The sequence below is a fragment of the Gouania willdenowi genome, chromosome 11 (assembly GCF_900634775.1).
Source record: "Gouania willdenowi chromosome 11, fGouWil2.1, whole genome shotgun sequence".
Lineage (NCBI taxonomy): Eukaryota > Metazoa > Chordata > Actinopteri > Blenniiformes > Gobiesocidae > Gouania > Gouania willdenowi.
In genome coordinates, this window is record NC_041054.1 from 21501177 (window position 1) to 21521296 (window position 20120).

A 20120-nucleotide genomic window follows, 5' to 3' on the forward strand; every position below is an offset into this window, starting at 1 on the left:
CACAGCAGTTACAGATCCAGAGGAAATCCAGGGTAAGTCTAAGATATTGTTAAATGCCTCTCGTGTACACATGAGTAAGAGGGCAACTAAAAAAAATTGGTTTTGTGCTTTCATGGATTGACTGACTAAACTAAATGTCCTCATCTGAAAAAGATTTACATTTAGTGTCAGTAAACTTACACAATATGATAAGAATTGAGTGCCAGTCCTTGAGAGTTCTGAATTGTATTTCATTTTGGATGGTAAATGTTGTTTCTCTCTATTTCTTGTTGTTTACTTATGGTCAATACTGTATATTTTCTATATGCAAAGATGGATTTTAAGAGGGAATGCATTTAACACAATGGTTTAGAGCCAAATCGGAACCAGGACAAATATTTCGGCAATGATCCTCGTCATATTTGCAGCTGCAGGCAGACAGCATATGGTAACTCTCATGCAAACCACTGAATTTTAAGGGTGATGGGATATTTTAGCTGCTCAGACATTGTTATCCAACTCCCTTGAGCAAAACCTGTGAAAAGGTGTCAGATTCTATCCTTCGCCTTGACAAGAGAGTTGGGTTTTCAGCTCGGTGAAAGCAGAAGAGAGTAGAGCCGCCTCATTAGACTAATGGTTAGGAGAAAAAGAATGTAAAGTTCAATACATTTAACCTGATGATAAAATCAAACTGTAATGAAGGAGAGGAGGAGCACCAAACAGCGATGTGCTTATTCCAGAGACAGTGACACATAAGACAGGGAGATGAGCTGCTACACAGACAGTCAGGAGGTAATGATGATAGCAGGACGGACAGAAAACAGACAGTCCTTGTCTACAATTCAGCCTGTCTTGTTGTGTACAGACTGGAATCTGAACCAGTCACAGTGACACAAACCTGAAGCTGAGCCATCCATGCTCCATGATCTGGACGATGCTCCATGATCTTGATGGTACTGATGGGGAGTAACCAGAAGGTATGAATCAAGCAGTGCTCTTCAAGTGGATGTTGACGGACATCTATTGTTTGTCCGATGGAGTTCATTTTGGCTGCAGAGAGGTTGCAGTCCACATTTGGTAAAAAAAAAAGAAAAGTGAACTCAGTTTTGTTCTCAGGTTCAGCTCCTGTGGTAAGTATTTGTGAGGAGTTCTCCATCTCAGGAAGTTTGTTTTTCTGTTCTTCAGTGTTATTCCCAGATGCCTCTTTGTGGGTTTCAATGGCTGAAACAAAGTCACAGCATTTTAGAAACGATGCTAGCAGCAGCTTAATGATGTAAACTCTTTAAAGGCACACTGTGTAACTTTTGGCCACTAGGGGTTAACTTTCACGCAAGTGCCCCTAGTGGCCACAAGCGCCGCAGCACTGTCGCAAAAATCAAGTCAGTCAGTCGGGCCAGCCTCCCTTGATTTTGATTGTGTATGCAGACAGTAGTTGACCTGTAACTTGGCTCGAAGTTACGGATCTAACTTGCCGACTTCCCTTACTAAAGAATCCACGATTTGAACTATCGCAGCAATTAGTGCACCATTAACGTAACACGAAACTACCATATTGTGCTCTTTTGGCTGTAAACAGATTCTAAACTTGTTTCAGCTGCCCACAGCAATGGCGCCGGGTCGGGAAATGCCCGTATGTTCTGACGTCACGTGGGAACTATATATATCCGAGCCTAAGGTCACGTGACTGCCGTAAAGTGAAATGTTCTCCAGGCATTCTCCAAGTCACATGACCTGGTAAAAGACGGTCCGTCTCTCCAAACTTACAGTCTGTATTTCAAGAGGAAAGCCCCGTTCGGAGCATTGATACTGTCAAGCGCTGTATATTGGCATGAGGAATTATTTAAAATAATATGGGTCAACTCTTTAGGTCAAAACGTCCACGGTGTGCCTTTAAAGGTCCTATATCATGCAAATTAACTTTTTTGAGCTTTTAACCTTGTTACAATGTTAATTCCTTATCAAAAACACTCCCAAAGTATTATTGGGCTTCCTTCTTGCATCTCTGAGAAATTCTCAATAATCCTGCTCTCTGAGCTGCTTCTCTGTCCTCTTTTGAAAAACGAGCGGTTCAAATGCTAGTGACGTCACAAGAATTATGAACCGCCCCTGCTGCTGGTGCCGCGCCTCCACTGTGAACACTGCAGTGTAGGTTCCCAGGGAGCAGACATCGTATCATCTTTAACTTGATCTGACGTGTTTGTGACCCAATGCGACGCAACGGTTGAGGTGATAAACAAATGATTATCACCTTAAATGCACTATTCCTGTATTTAATAAAGATAAGGAGGAGAAGAAAATGAATTAGCAACTAAATTAGTAACTAAACCCCTGCTTTCTCCTGACATGCCACTCGGAGGGAAATTTAAAAAATGCCTTGATTATGGGCGGGGCTCCTGAAGCAGTTAAGACACGCCCAGTCTATACTATAAAATCTCCAATGAACAATCTATGCTATGCTAACTAGCTACTCATTAATCAAGATACTTCTCTATTCACTCTTCTCTTAATCTAACCGACTCACATTTCTCTCTGACATTTTACAACTAAATATGCCAAATGGAAATACTTTGACTGAAATGGTGAGAGTTGGACCAGGATCAATCAACAGCACGTCTTCTTTTCAAGAATAAAATAGACAGTGGGTAACTACATAAGGCTGACATTACGCTGTCATTATCTGTTATTAGCATGAACAAGGTGTCATTAACTCATTCAGTGCCAGCCATTCTGAGATTTTCTACCCCCCTCAGTGCCAGCCGTTTTTGAGCACTTTGACTGATTTTTAAAGACCAACAGAATATTTTCTACTATGACTATCTGAAATCTGACACCAGATTCTGAAAGATTGAAGCCTCTACTTTCATAAAAAAAAAAATGTTTCTGGCTTGTTTCGTTCTTTTGTAATCAGCCGTTGACTAGAGCAAGTTTTACACAAATCTTCAGTTTCAGAGCAAAAAGCTGAGAAAAAAGCCTTTTTGTAAAAAAAACCCTGTCAGTGACTTTAAAGCTTTTTTTTTTGCTTTAGTGACAACTCTAACATCTGAACATCGTTTCCTAATATAAAACTAAAAAAAAAAAACACAGTGGGTTTTGATGGCAAAATTATTATTATTTATCCATCTGGGTCAGAGTTGAATGAATTTCTTACTGTATTTTGGCGTTCCTCCAACTTTCTCTCCCGTCAGTCTGTACACACACAACTTCCTCCTCATCCCAGACATACAGAATGTTACTGCTTACCCCGTTTTTTATGGTTTTATCTCGCAATCGCCACATTATCCATGAATTCCACACTAACTCTGCTGTGAGCTGCTGGGAACGTCAGCTCTGCACGTAGCGCCATTTTCTGTCTCGTAAACGCCTTTCTTTCTCCCTCTGAGCTCCGATGAGAATGGATGATCTCACATCCAAAGGTGCACTGCTACTTCCTACACGTCACCTATTATCTTGCTCTCTGGCTCACAGGCTGGGGGTATTTTGTACCCACCTCCACACCCCCCCTCCTCCCCCCTCCCCCCGACACGCAGGGATGACCCGTTTGGCCCGGTTAGTTGATGGTTTTATCTCACGATCACAACATTATCAATAATCCACTCAGGTCCACACATGTTCTGTGTTAGTATGTGGCGCTGTGAGCTGCTGGATACATCACAATATCACTTCATAGAGCCATAATCTCACTTCTTTTCCTGCTTCTTCCTCCTTTGCTGGGTAGCATCAGTGGCTAATCTCTCAGCTAAAGGTGCACTGCTGCCATCTTCTGGACACAATTGGTCACTACAACACCCCACAGCTTAAATATTGATGAGAGACCTCCGCCAGGGTGTTTTCTAGTAATCCCCGTGAAAAAATGCAAATAACGAGATATCTCGTCAATGGCACTGAGTGAGTTAAGTGTCGTTCGCTAAATTATACACCTTTGGAGCTAGGTTGGCATTTTTTGGGTTAAGTGGAGGGATCTAGTAGGCTTAGGGTCAGGGTTGGGGTCAATTAGATTTTTCAGTTATAATTACATTTTCAATTACCCATGTTCAATTACAAGTCCAATACGATCACAGTAACCAGCCTGGAATAAATCACCTAATAAAAGTTAACATTCCTCTTGTGTTAGCTTCCTTCCTTTTAGCATCTCTTATGATAGCAGGTCCTAAATCAGCAGTAAAATACACTAAAAACAAATATCTATCATCTGATTTCTTTCCTATTTATTGGTTACCTTGTTAGGCTTCTTAATCAATGCAAATATATGATTTAATATTTTTCGTGTGGGCGTCTGAGCCTTTTTTGAGTCAGTATAAATGGCAAACTGTAAAATGTGGGAAAGCTTAATATGAAACATATTTTAATAATTGTTAACTACATATGTGTAGAACTGTACATAGAACTGTAACATGGTTCTCCAGTTTTGTGTTAAATTATAATTTACAATTTTTATAGAACTTTCATGACAATTACAAAGTCAATTATTGTAATGTAATTACTATTATGATGGTAAAATATCTTTTAAAATTAAAATATTACACCATAATTGTAATTAATTATTAATGACGCAACTGTAATTATAATTGAGGGGTCACGGTTAAGGGTTAAGGTTAAGGTTAGGGTAGCGAACGACACTTAATGACAGCCTTCATGACATCTTATTAATGCTAATGACAGGTGTCATGTCATAGTAATGACAGTGTAATGTCAGCCTTTATGTATAAAACTTCAAGTAAAGTGTTACCTAATGTTGTGAAAAGGCAGATATTTATGTGTTCATTTAGCAGGTAGCTGCTAGCATCTTTTCCTCACCTGTCCTGAGGTTTGACAGTTAGATATTGCAGAAGGCGACATGAGCCAGTCCTAGACGTTGCTGCGCAGTAGCCCCCCTTGTGGATGCTCAGGGGTGCTGCACTCCGAAGAGTTCTTGGCTTTATCCTTGTTGTTGTTCGGTTCATTGTCTTTGATGATGTCATACTGACGACAGAATAAAGCGATCACCCCTGGGACACATTGTCAAACAACAAACACTCATTAGGTCATTGACAGTGTGGGTATTTCTCCTGAGAACAGACAGTTTGGCAAAAACATCTAGATTGATGATGTCTATAGAAGAGAGGAAAATCTTTCTCCTAAAAATACACATGTACACACAGTACAGATGATTACATTTATTACCAATCTATGGACAGAAATATATTTTAATTTAGGAACAAGAGATCAGACAAATGTAAAATTCTGGGTGTCTAAAAACGTCCTTTCCTTCAGTAAAAGTAAAAAACACTAATTATCCAGGAAAGTTGTTGAATTAGCCTAGCTTCAACATCTTCAGTCAACTGATGTTTTTGCCAGTATTAGAAATAAAAACCCATGGTAAATTTACTCACGCAACTTTTCTCAACTCACTAACTAGTGTCTTCCTAGTGTGTGTGTGTCACGTTGGGATTGTGTGCGTGTGTTTGTATTGACACCTTGAATGTGCGCGTTGCTCCTGGAGTAGTTATGACACACCCAGTCACAGCAGCCCCGCCCCCACAGTGCTGTGTATTTATAGGAGGGGCGGGGCCAACAGTTACAGTGAGTGATGTCACTAATCTAATCTCAGCCAATAGCAAAATTCAATTGTAATTGCTGGCGTTCAACCCATAGAGGGCAGTCACTCTGCCCGACTAATGTCGAAGCGTGTTCTCATCCTAGAAGTAAAGTATATTGGTGGACATTCCAGCAGGAGAAGTCTCCATTGCAACATTAGACACAACAGTTACACGGCAAATCAAGCGTAAAAAGGAAGACCAACACGGTGAAGCAACAGTCTAAAGACACAAAGATACTGGGGTGGAACGGACCGCTTTGTGTCCTTGCAGATCTCCGTGACTGTGCAGGGTCGGCCCCACGTACTGGTGTCAGAGAGAGAGTGAGAACAAATGGGCTACATTGTGTGTAAACCTAAGAGAAGCTTTTACAAGGTGGGGAGAACAGACGCAATTCCTTTTGCAGTCTGGGTTGGTGGTTCTCAGCCACCTCTCTGAGCTGTGTGATGAGGACGAGCGGACGGCTGCAGTAGCTGTTCCGGGCAGTAACTATAGAGTGATACGTGCATTCATATCAGAGTCTCTAAAAGACCAGAAAACTCTCCACTAACACAAGATAAAGTCCCTACATTTGTCACTAGTCTCTATTGAGAAAAAAGTCGCTCAGATCTCCACAGTTATGCGCGTTCACGAGGATACCGGTAAAGCAGGTTAATAAGTTTTGATAATGGAGGGGAGGGGGATTGTCGTTGTTTCTCACGATTTTACATACTGAAACTTTAAGGTGCGTTCACACCGAACGCGACTCTGGTGACTAAAACACATTCAAAATCAACGTAATGATGCGACGTCAAGCAACCTCCCTTCAAGAGACTTGTGCGATTCCAGCGACTCAATCGCACAATCTGAGTTGAAAATTTTAAACTTTTCAAGCAACTTCCAGTGTCGCTGTGTCACGACATCTACTCACTGCATGAGTTTCTCCTCACGTCACTCCCCCGCTCGTCACATTACTGGGGTAGATGAAACGATGAAAAACGAAGCAAAAAGCGCAACTATGCTCAAGCCACTCATCACAGGCGAGTTAAGCAACTATAGTCGCTGAAGTCGCGTTTGCTGTAAACGCACCTTTAGACTAAAACGTGAAGAGTGGGACTAGGATCAATAAAGTACATTACTTCATATCTAACCAATGCATATATGTATTCAGCAGAAAAAGTGATTTTAGAGTTCAATTACACTTTAAATTGTATGTTCATTGACATACTTGTTTTGCCTATCTAAAAAAGGCATAAAGAAGTAACCTTGCCTGCAAGATGGATTCTCCTGGTGTTCACAAGCACCAGAATCCATCCCGCCTTTGCCTTTCAAAACCGAACCGAAACGGTTAGAACCAATCATGAGGCAGTGTTGTGGTTTAGGGCGGGATATCCTAGTGTGACAAAGGCAGAAGCACCGAAGTTGCAGTTGCAGGGAGAGGAACGAGCTCGGCTACTTCTATTAGCATAGCTCCGAATCAAAACAGAAAGATGTCGACGCAGGAGGATGAACGTGTGGAAGCTGCTATAAACTCAGTTTTAGAAGAATCCAGCATTTCCTTTTTGAAAGAGCTACAGCAGAACCTTGTTGTTGTTGTTGTTGTTGTAGCATTGTCTCTGCGGCGCATGCCGATGACGATATCATCATTTGTTACCATGTGATTGGCTAAAACAAATCATGGTGGACAGGCGCTTCGCCCAATCAGCTTGAAGCATTCTGTTCATGTCCCTCCCTGGTTCTGAAAGGATTCGCCAGACACAGACCCAGATCGATGTGGAGAACTCGAGGTAGAGGGAGGGGCTACACATCAATCTGGCTCTTGCCAGGTTAATAAAGAAGACACCTCTAGGGCTAATTGCATCTTCTTGGTAAAAAAAAACAAAAAAAAAAAAAACATCTGAAGACGTGCTTATTCTAAAGTCATTATGAATCAATTCTGAAAGGGGAATACGTTTATTTCTCTTCTGTAAACAAATCAAAAGAACGTGAGAGAAACAGAAAGCTCGTAGAAGGTTTCTGGACGAGATGTGACAATGAAGCTGACCAAATCAAATAAAAAAGGAAGGAAAGGCAGTCGGTAGGGGAGAGGAGGACGTTCATTGATTAATTGATGCAATGCAGCTGCTGCTAATTGTGGGCTGAGTTAGGTGACAGCCCATAAAGGACTCCTGCCTTTTGTCAGTACAGCATGGGAAGAGCTACACTATTTTACAGAATGTAATTATACTACATACATCCCACTGTCAATGGGTTCACTGAATAATGACTCTTATTATACACTACAGTTGGTGTCACCACTTGAAAAATATCGAATTGCCCTTTTACTGTTTTGTGTTTTATAAACTAATGTATATAAATAGCAGTTGGTGACGCATCGTAACCAGGTTTGAGTTCATTGTAATTGGATGGAATTAACAGCAGCATAATTTGCACATCCTGAACAGATTACAGCTGGAACTTAATGATCTGATAACCACCTTCGCCTTGACTCCAAAAGGTGAAAAACATGGCGAGGAGTTACAGATGCAAAGGCTAAAAGAGAAAGAGAATCATTCCTGTAGACGGGGAGCATGTAGAAGGTTGATTTTAATATGTTCTGCTTATGTCAGCCAATGCTTGTCTGATCATTGCAATACCAAAGAGCAGAATGAGGTATCTAACAGTGATACCTCCCTGCAAGCCCCATGGGTCCAATTACAGCAGAACACACTATTCTCTGCTTTGTTTTCAACACTTTGACCTCTTTTTCCCCTCCATTGATCAGTTTTGTCTCCACTAATGAAAGAGATCAAGGTTACATGCTGTGTTTATACCTTAAATATCATTAAAAAGGCCATGATACATTCTGCTTTACCGAGTTAGAGTAAACGTTTTCATAAACTGTAGAACGAAGCTGTGATGCTCTCTGCTAATGTCTAACTAATGACTTCAGGGTTCTTTCAGGTCTCTTTTTGGACTGGGTTGAATCCTTGGGGTTTGGCTAGAGCTAGTAAACATATTATGTCCAGGAGTACATTGATAATCTGTAAAGTTACTACTGTAAATAAATGTGATTACAAAGCAGCTGCTTATGAGTGGGAACATGTTTTAGCTTTACTACTTTTTAAAAAATGTAATTTAATAAAACATTTTTTGTTATTTATTTTTTCCTTTTAGATGCATTCCTTATAGTAGTGGTTCCCAAACCTTTCACAGTCCTGTACCCCTTCAGACATTTAACCTGAAGCCATGTACCCCCTGCTCATGCACACTTAAAAAACATAATAATGTAATGTCATATACAATGTAGCCCTACAGGGATTTTTACTATCCAGTTGATTAATAATATAATAATAATAATAACTAGAATATTTGCATTTCCTGGAGAAAATGCTAGTGAGGATGCAGGTGCTGGCCCGCATTGCACTGCATTAGCTTATCATTGGCATTAGCATTATCTAGCATTAGCATTAACTTTGCAATAGCGTTAGCATCTAGCATGTAGCATTAAAATTGACCTAGTATTAGCTTTAACATAGCATTATCATTAGCCTAGCAATAGCGATAACCTAGCATTAACATTAACAAAGCAATATAATTAGCCAAGCATGAACCTAACATTAACATTGACCTAGCATTAGCTTTTACCTAGCATTACCCTAGCAATAGCATTAAACTAGCAATAGCATTAGCCTAGCATTAGCATTAACCTAACATTAGCCTACTAATAATAATAACCTAGCATTAGCATTAACATTAACTGCTCAATTCATATTCTAGTTTCCAATGTTGTCATTTTTAAAATTTTCATTCACGTACCCCCTATGACAATTTGCGTACACCAGGGGGTACCCGTACCCCAGTTTGGGTGGGGATTATGTTTCTCACTGTCATTGTCCTTCATTTATCAACTGTTCTTATGTTCAGATCTGAGCGTACAACGCACGTTCCACCAAATTCACGCAGTATTTGTCAATTGTGACGTGATCATACGCTATCCTCAGATCTCACATCTGGTCTGACTTCGTGTACGCAAATCTGAGTGTGCTGCAGCACAGCAAAATGTGACTGAGTCTGAAAATAAAGTATTAATCAAGCCTCAGCTGTCGTTTAAAGATAAACAGACACACATTCAGAACAGATCAAAAGGATTAGTAAACAAAATAAAAGGAATTTAAAAAAAAAAAAAAAAGCCCACGTTATTACTGAAACCTGCACTTTTGGTTTTCCTTCAATAAATTCACTGTTATTTATTGCCTCCAATGTGTGAACAACTGAGGCCAATAAACTACATACTTATGCGTGTCTTTTCAGGATTTCTGCCCTGATATGAGGTTTGTTTCTAGTTTTTCTTGACCAAAATGTAACAGTGTCTCGATTAAATAGCAGGGATCTACGTTTTTAGGCTGTGAATGAGTACACTTTCCTTTAAACCATCATTAGGCATTTGTTAAGTTAGTTATTGAGAATTTCATTCAAACTTCAGCCTGAGTCCGTTCCAATAAGCCTTTTCACACTCTGTGCATGCGCGACCTGCTCAACAAGCTCGTCCACTCTATTGATATTTACAACCTAACAGCGTTTGTAATGTTATTCCAGACATCTTTAGTGTTTTAATAGTGTTTGTATTATTAATATTACACATATTCAGACTCGGGGAGGGACCAGGGTTTTCCGCTGAAGCCACTTTCGGCCGATTCGAGCACTTTTAAAAACTGATGGGAGCAGCTCAGCAGCACATTACACCTGGTACACAAAAACACAGACTACCTGGGTCTCCAGCAGGCGGAATTTGGATTCTACCTGGGAATGATGCACATATCCGAGCACTTTTGTAAAACCGATGAGAGAAGCAATATCAAAACGACAGAACTCCACTGCTTCCACACTCCTCTCCCAAGCTTTTAACTGGTGATTATGTATTTTTAGGCGGGGCTACCGGACTCAAAACACCACTCACTTTCTTCTTCTTCTTCTGATTTCTGATTTAAAGAAAAAAATAAAACGAAAGTCGATTTCTAATTTATTTGCGAGTCAAATATTACGACCGTTGGTGGTACCGAATCATTGGCACATACCAATATATAAATGGGGCCCATTACACCGTACGTGTCACGGGGTAATGGACCACTCCTCCGTTAGTTCTCGTTAGATCGGAATGCAATTTGGTATGAATACTCTATGAATGAATATGATGAGACGCTCTGAGCCCATTTCCGGTAATTTCCCAATTTATGGGAACATAGTCGTGTGACATATCCTTTTAAAGATAATTCAACGTAGATTACGATTATGCCTCACCCAATTCAATTAGGGGCCGGTCCTCACCCCCCTTTTTTTTGGCAATTTCCATGAAAGTCGTTTTCTCATCTATTTGTGAGTCAAATATTACGACAGTTGGTGGTACCAAATCATTGACACATACCAATATATGAATAGGGCCCATTACTCCATATGTGCCACAGGGGCGCCAATTTAAAATGACTACTCCTCCGTAAATGCTCGTTGAATCGGGCTCTAATTTGAAATGGATATTCTATGAGCAGACGTCAAGAGCTTCTCAGAGACCTTTTTGAAAGGGGGGGACGTGGGCCCGTCCCCTTTTCGGTAATTTCTAAATTTATCGGAACATACGTAGTCGTGTGATATATTGCTTCAAAGGCACTTCAATGTAGAAGACGTAGAGAGACGTTCTGTGGGCCCGGCCGTAGTTCATCAGAACTTGTTTCTGTATTTACCTTTATTGTTGTTAGTTTCTTTTTTTGATTTGTGTAATTGTTTTAACAACTGTAAAGTGTCTTTGAGTTTTTGGAAAGCGCTTATAAACAAATCGTATCATTATTATTGATGGGACAAGCAAGATTTGAGTGTGAAAATAATAGTATGAGTTTTCATTTTGAAAAGGTAAATTTACAACGTAAACCATTCACTAGCCAGGTCCAGGATCATTTTTTATTAAGTAATTATTTTAAATAAATTTACAAATTTGAAGAAAGTGCACAGGATGGACTGTAATAGGACGATAAGTGAAACAGCACTGATCAGCTGATTGGTCACTGTTTAAAAAGCAGGAAAAACTGAATTTTCAACTCGTGTGCAGCATTAGCTTTAGCAGCATTAGCTTTAGCTGCCTTGGAAACCGACACCACATTTTCGCAAAAAATCTTTCAAGGAATCGATGCTCTAACGGTAAAAATAATCTAAATCTCTGTCAGACTCATTGTCAGCCAAGGCGAGTTTATTCCTCTCGACCATTGAACTCACGCGAGATTTCCGAGAGTGTGAAAAGGCTTATATACGGAAACAATGTTCATTTCCTTTAAAATGAGCTCCTTATATTCCAGTTTTCACACTATTGAAAAGCACATGTTTGCTTTTCTCCACCTCAGCTGTGAGGATGCTGATTATCATCTCGGAATTGTTTATTTTCTTGCCAGTGTTTGTTTGACCTCAGTGGGCGGGGCCTCTGAATCTGGAATATTTGTTTGGCGTAACATGTTAATGACGACAAAATTCAGCCACTGCATTTATCAACACTTGATCGTTGATCCGTTGGGATTAGTGACATACAAATGTTTCATAAGTCCCACATCGGTCCTGTCGTACGACACAATGTGCACTCAGATTTGCACCCGTTATCACACAAGGATGAGGGCCATAGCGTGTGTGTGTGTGTGTGTGTGTCCTCATAGGAGCTCATTATACACCAAAAACTGTGGATTACCATTAGGACTTCAGTGACAGCAGCCATACCTGCCCACATGACCAGCACCACCACGATGATGATGAGCTCTCCGGCCCTCAGCTGAGCAGCCTGACCCACCTCCTCCATGGTCACCTCATCTGCAGAGTGAAAACACACACGTCACACACACACACACACACACAGGGAAAAAAAAAAAGTCAACAAAGTGAATGCTGCGATTTATTGTCCCAGAGAGCAAATGTGAAATTGCCATCAGTCTGAAACTCTGCAGGGAGAGATAACGGAATCAAAGGGGGTGACAGGAGAGCAGAGAAGCCAGCGAGTTTAAATTCTTCTCTCTGGTCCTTGTAATTAAAGCTAAGAGAGCGTAGAGGTCCACAGAGGGGGAGAGAGAGAGAGCTGGCTCTCCAGCCAATTGCTCACTGTATTTCTCTCGCTGACAGCCCTTTGGCATCTGCACCAGGACAGAGGTTTGCCCCGGAAAAACCTCCCACTCACCACTGCCAAACACCAGTCTTTGTGCCACCCCCGTCTTATCTTAATGTTCAAACTGTCCACAACCTTTCCTCCTATTACTAGACTTGGCACAGTCTGATATTCTGATTGCCAGTTATTGTCAAAGAGCATTCAGAGAAAATAATATTAATTGTTGTAACTAATTTAGGAGTATCTAATCGGTTTATTTTACTGTATCAGTTGAATTTAAGTTTTAGACATAATTAAAAATGTAAAAATACAGACTTTTTTTTTTTTCAGTTTGCTCTGCATTTAGGGCAGTCTAAAAATATAGTGAAACCAAGTCTAGACAAAGTTCTGCCAAATCAGTGATTCTCAAACTTTTTTAGGCTCAAGTCCCCCCTTTCTCTTATTTCTGAATCCAAGTACCCCCTTTGTCCAATGACAACATTTAGCTTAGAAAACTATTTAAAACATAATGATGGAATGAATGAGTGAAAACACACATTTTAAAGAATGTCATTTTGTAAATAAGTGAAAAGAAACAGTATTAAGTGCAGTGGTTCCCAACCTTTTTTTTTTTTTGGATCTTGACCCCATTTTGATATAAAGAATTTTTGGCGAGCCCGAAGACATTTTTTTTTCGAGAATGAATTTTTTGATCATGTTTGACTCAGATTTTTTTTTTTTTTTTTTTTTTCTGCATTTTAGTTGAACTAGATTTACTTAAATATAGTTACATTTAACAAAGTGAAAGATTAGCTAAAAGATAAGATTGTGTGTTGTTTTGATTTTTTTTTTAAAAAAGAGAAATCATTTAAAAAAAAATTCAGAAATTTCAGATGACTCCATTGAAACTCCAGGCGGCCCCACATGAGATCCCCAACCCCGTATTCACTAATGACTTATTAGACACATTTGTTACAGACTCTACATCCTTTAACACTTTTTGAAAGCAGTGTATATTTGTGGCGCTTGTGATTGGATGATTTTTCATGATGACTTATGTCATTACTTCCGCTGTGGTAGACGTTAAAATCTCAGTTATTAATCTAACAGAACGTGTAACTGTGTCCCATCCTGCTGCTCTTTAGGAAGATAAACTCTCTGTCACATTTAACAACGTATTTACACCAGTTCTTTGTGTTTTTAGCCGGAACGTCTTCTTACATCATCTCTCTTCTGAGTTGTTTCAGTGTTTTTTGCCGCTGTCGGCACTAATCTCGCGAGAACTGCCACTCAGGCCATTTCAGGTGGCAGTTCTCACGAAGCTAGTGACGGCGTTCAGTTTAGTAAGGCATCTTTTAATAATTATTACATTAAAATACGGGATATTTACGGGAAAATACTAATACGGGACGATGGCAGGAAAGAGGGGTAAAATAGGACAGGAATGCACATACCCCCATTTGAGAAATAATGTACTAAAGAATGATCTCAAAGTGTTTCACAAAACTTTGAAAGCGCCTATTAAATTGTTCCATACTGTCAGGTGCGTAATCAAACCTACAACTCCGAGGCTACAGTATATGTGTGGTTTTACTGGGAATCCTCAAGGTTTTATGGGAATGAATATTGCTGCAGAACTGAAGAGAGCTAAGCAGACAGCCGACCATAAATTAAAGGCTGTAACTCTTCTCACAGTGAGGATGGTTTTGTTCCTTTACACATCCTGTGGAATATAGGGATATTGCACCGTGGAGGGTTGTATTTTAGGGAAATATGATACAAGAATAGTCCAGTGTTTTCAAACATTTTACCTCATAAAAGTGTCAGTTTTCACTCAGTTGGTCCAATTGTGTTTTATTGCCATTATTACTGCAATTACTGAGCTATATAGGGCTGTCAGTGCCTTGATTATTGTAGAAAGAGTTATTAAATACTCCTTATCAGTAGGTGGCAGTAGATAGAACAATAAGCACATATACTGAAGATATATAGGAATGGTTTACAGAATTGTAAAAACACAGGAAGAAAAACATAAAATAAACAGCAAAGTAGGGCTGATGGAAAAAAATCGATTTAATTGATTAATAGAATTTGTAGATAAAAGCGATTTTTATTTTGCAAATTTGAGTTAAAAAAAAAAAAAATAAAATAAATAAATTCCTACCAATTTTTTTGGACTTTTTCGCGTTCCGATGTGAGCCAGCCCCCTTCTTTGTTTACATTTGTTAACCCTTGGAGTAGGCTAAATGTGTGCCACAGGCATGTTTAATTTTTTTTATTTTGCACTATGCTGAGATGCTAACAGAAGAGTTTTTTTTTTTTTTTAATTGTTATAAAATATGTAAAGTATGTAAAATTGAAGCTACTGTGAAGGCGCTGTTGCACTTTTGCTTAAACCTGGGTTAAAGCTGGAAATAGTTGAATGACAGCGCCTCATTTACTTTTTATTTTGGGATTGTTCTATGCATTTTAACTCTGGAGGACAATCACAGCAATAAAGTGGCACTTTTGACAATATATCTGATGTCTTTAAAATCAAATAGAAACTTCAGAGGTTGAAGCTAGCTCTTGGGAAAAGGGGGAACAATTGGACAAAGGAAGTTGCAAAATGGCCAAAGAAAAAGGTAAAAAGGGGTTAAAAAAGTTTCCCCCTTTTAAGGTTTTCTGAGGAAATAATAATTCAAATGAAGACATAAAGAGCCACATGTTGAGTACCACTGACTTAATATTAGCTTTATCATGGTTTTAGTAAATTAATTGAATAAACTAAATAGGAAGTTGATGGTTGCCCTATCCTTAGAGCCCCCTCACTTTTAAAATCACTGTTCCAGCCCTGCTGATGTGCATAGGTTTAAATAGAGAGAAGCATTTTGTCTGATTCTGTTAGTAATTTATTCTGCCTTCACATATTGTGACTTTCTTGACTCTAAATGAATACATATAGATCTTGTTGTGTACATCAGCTATTCTTTAACCTTCCCCAAACATATTCAATGGCGGTGTATGCTTCCTGCTCCTTTAATGCCTCCTCCTCTCTGTCTTATCACCTTCCTGTTTGTGGACGTTTAGCATTTACTGAGTCCCTCTGAAGAAGCTCCTTTTGGAACTATGACTGGGTCGGACATGATAAACTTGGAAGTATACCGCAAGCTGCTCCAGATAACAGCAAGGCAGTGTGAACAATACAGTGTACGGTCTATGTGTGTGCGTGCGTGTGTGTGTGTGTGTGTGTGTAAGGGCACCTCCGGCAAAGGTGGCAGTAGCTGCCTTTCATTTGTAATAAACTGTGATCCAACCATTTTCCCTCTGCCGGTGAAGCATAAACAGAACATTAGTTCTGTGCTGAGCTATTGTCTGTGGTTAAAAGCTGCTTTTAAATAGTGAGTAAAACTGCAGGTGTGAATCCAAATGTGAATTTCAAATGTGCGCCTGTCAGCAAATGATAAAGTGTTTTAATGTCCCAGAGTCGCTCTGTTTTTAATGCTTGATTGCCGTTTGTGTGCTTTTAGGTTTTCTTTTGCATTTGCTCGTGTGCGTTTATTTTCAAGGATATTCGAAGTGTGTGTGTGTGTGTGTGTGTGTGTGTGTGTGTGTGTGTGTGTGTGTGTGTGTGTGTGTTATTAAATAACTTGAATGGCTGATTTGCATGAGCAAACAAGTGTATGGAAAAAACGGTCAGTGGGTGCATATAAATTAGTGATGTGGTCCTGGAGGGCTGCAGTTCTGCGAGTTATAGTTGTCGCCCCCTTTACAACCAGAGCGCAAAAGGCAGGGACGGCCTTCTCGACAGGCAACACAGGCGGCCACATAGGGCGCCATCTGCTGGAGGGACGCCAACTTGCACCCCCCAATTTTTTTCATTATTATTTTTTTAATATATTTATTTAAAAAGGTGTAATAAACATGGAACTCATAATTGAATATTAATATTAAAAATCTGTAACTATGCCTGCTAATCTTCTGCCCATATTTATTTTATTTTATTTTATTTTATTTTGTGTTCTTGGGTTATTTTTTTAAATGATTGGGGGCCATGTAAAAAAAAAATGTTGATACTTTTATAGATTAAAATGCAGTAGCTTCTGCCAATGCAAATAAATGAAAAGCACAGCCTTTTGTTAGTAGTACAACAGCTTTTACAGAAAGAAGATTATGACAGATGTAGTGAAACTATGGGTTTATTTAACTCTTATAAACCTTTAAATATTAACTAGAACAAAACCTTAAAAACAGAAATGCAAACAGAAGTATAATAGAAGTTTAACAGACCTACAGCTTCTAAAGAAATTAAAATAAGATATATTTAAAAAAAAAAAATTAAATGTAATACATCAATACTAGAATCTGCTTCAGTAATAGCATTTACACATTAAACAAGGCTACAATAGCTGCTGACTCAAAGCTATTCTTCATGGGCTGAAATTTTATATAATATAATATATTTGTGCATGTGGGTCACTCTAGTTATTATATGCAATTTATTTATTATGCTTAGTTGTTAAAGGCACAGACTTTTTGACCAAAAGAATTGACCCATATGAGTTATTTTAAATGATTCCTCAGGCCATTAAACAGCACTTGACAGTATCAATGCTCTAAGCGGGACTTCCCTCTTGAAATACCGCCTATGTAAGTTTGGAGAGACAGACCGTTTTTCACCAGGTCATGTGACCTGGTGAATGCCTGGAGAACGTATCACTTTACAGCAGTCACGTGACCACAGGCTCGTATATACTCATTGGGCTAAAAGGCTTTTGCTAGCATTTTTTCTGCCTATTTGACTCCTGGTCATGGCTGAGGTAAGCAAAAAGTTTAAAACTGCTTCTGAGGAGGCTAAAAAGACGTCGTCGAGGACACCGCCCCGTGTTCTGCCTAGCGCCGGACACCACCCCGCCTTCTGCTCAGCGACGGACACCACCCCGCCTTCTGCCTGGCACCAGACACCGCCCCGCGCATGCCCCAACCCCGGCCACCGCGCTGACCCCCGGCAAAGGAGGTCGACGACGGCGGCGAGGCAGGGAGTGGGGGGGAGCGCCACCGACGCTGCGAGGAGGGCCGAGCTCCGCTTCGCACCCCAGCCAGACCGACCCAGCCCTTAGAGCCAATACTTATCCCTAAGTTACAGGTCAACAACTGTCTGCATACACATCAAAAGACAAGGGTGGCTGGCCCGACTGACTGTTTGTTGATTTTTGCGACAGTGCTACGGCGCTTGTAGCCACTTGACATGAAAGTTAGCAGTCTAGCGCCCCTAGTGGCCAAAGGTTACACAATGTGTCTTTAACTAAAGATTTGGGGGAATTTTGACCTGTGGAACAAGGTTCTTGGCTAAATTGAGGGACAAATGGCCCGTGGCCCTCGCAAATTCCAGACACTGGTATGAGTAGTATGTGAATTTGAACACAGCCGATCACTCTTTATAATGTGTGTTGACACAGGAAAACATCTGAAACATGCAGGACTGAGGCCCTCTAGCACCACAGATTACGACTTTACCTTCACATTAGTGTTGATAATAAAACCTCACAGTTAAAACCTCTCTCACCTGGACTCTTGGAGGCCATCTTTTCGGACTCCTTTGGTGTTCTGAAGAGCACAGGCTGGCTGGGGGGGCTGCTGCCGTCCATGCTAATGCTCTGGACGTGGACGATGTACTCCGTATCCTCATCCAGGTCCCATAACGCACAGGAACGTGTGGTGGTGTTCACCTCCTGGATGAACCTCAGCATTCGTACGTCCTTCTTCTGCAGCCGCACAAAGAACAACAAAGGTTAACGCCAGGGTTGGTTACATTTTTTAGTTACAATTATGTTTTCAATTACAAATCAATTACAATTACAGTGACCAGCATTTTTCCCCAATTACAATTAAATTACAGTAATTTCATCCTCAGAAAGTCAATGATTATTATGTTCTCTTTTACTAAAGTTTAGTTACAATAAATCACCATTACTGAGTCTGAAATAAATAACATAATAAAAGTTAGCCTTCCTCTTGTGTTAGCTTCCTGTTAGCATCTCTTTTGATAACGGGTCCTAAATCAGCAGTAAAATACACTAAAAACAAATATCTATCATCTAATGTCTTTCCTATCTATTGATTACCTTGTTAGGATTCCTAATCAATGAAAATATAGGTTTCAATATTTTTGGTGTGGGCGTCTGAGCCTTTTTTGTGTCAGTATACAACAAGATTTATATTTATTTTAAAATGGTAAAATGTGTGAAGCTTGATATGAAACACATTTTAATAATTGTTAACTATTATAAATATACTAAAAATTATAATTGACAATTTTTATGGACTTTTCATGGCAATTACAAAGTCAATTACAATTTAATTATGTTTAAGACAGCAACATATTTTTTAAAACACAATTACAATTATAATTATGCCATAATAGTAAATAATTATCAATTACACAATTAGAATTAGAATTAACCCCAACCCTGTGGTAGAAACTCACCAGAAATCAGTGGCAGCAGATTTTAGTTCGTTTTAGTTACAGTATTTTGACTAAACTGCAACTTAATTTTAGCTAAAATGTAGTCATCAGGAATATTTCAGTTATTGTCTAGTTTTAGACAATAACTAAATGACATTAGGATTTCAGTCGACTAAAATACACATATGCATTGATCAACCTGATTATGGGATGGTATTAATGTTTGTAAAGACACAGATTTGATGTGACCACATGAGTTCTGATTAGGGGTGTGCATTACCATGAATCTGATGATACGATGCGATTCATGATTTGCATGTCATGATACTAAACAATACGATATACATTGCGATATATTGTGATAACAATAAATAACAAGTTTCACCTTTACAAGTAAAAAAGGTATGAAATACAATTTCTTTCTTTTTTTTTTTTTAAACTTGCGAGAACAAGTAACAAAGGTGTCTGCATAAAATAAAAGATTTGTTAAAATATACAATTATATTTTAACACCAAAGAATTAAATTAAAAATAAACTAATTGTTACAGCAACATTTATTAACTCTAAAACTGAGGAAATAACCTCCATTTAATTCTGTTTTGGTGCCGTGCATTACGTTTAATCTGATTGGTCGGCATTTGATCGTTGTCTGGTTATTTCATTTTTTTTGTAGTTTCACAATGTCCGTTGATCATTTTAAAACAATAAATAATAATTTACTCAGTAACGATTGTAGAAATGTAACTAACTACTTTACTTCTTTTAAAACGTACTTACGTACCAAGTAATTCATACTTAAAATACTCAAGTACAAGTAAAAAGTAGCTCAATTGAATAAGTACTGAATAGTTACCTTCTCCCTCCACGTTTATTTTTGGTAATAAATGTTGCTACGGTTCCCTTACATACAATAAACATCTCATGTATAAACTTAAAAAGGAAGAAACCAAATCTTGCACAAATGGAACTTAATTTATTTTCCATAAAATAAAAGGTTTGTCAAAATGTACAATCCTTTTTTTTAAAAAATAAAATAACACCAATCATTTCAAT

General features: G+C 39.1%; 1 protein-coding gene across 1 annotated transcript in view; it reads right to left on the reverse strand.

Annotated features, from left to right (window-relative positions):
* Positions 1–465: 465 nt before the first annotated feature.
* Positions 466–20120, reverse strand: part of fndc5b (fibronectin type III domain containing 5b) — a 31729-nt gene continuing 12074 nt past the window's right edge. Inside the window, exons 3-6 of the mRNA XM_028461483.1 lie at positions 18167–18365; positions 12264–12353; positions 4774–4964; positions 466–1200 (exon numbers count right to left, since the gene is read on the reverse strand). Coding sequence (XP_028317284.1) covers positions 4825–4964; positions 12264–12353; positions 18167–18365 — 429 coding nt within the window. The 3' untranslated portion in view covers positions 466–1200; positions 4774–4824. The remainder of the gene's footprint in view (positions 1201–4773; positions 4965–12263; positions 12354–18166; positions 18366–20120) is intronic.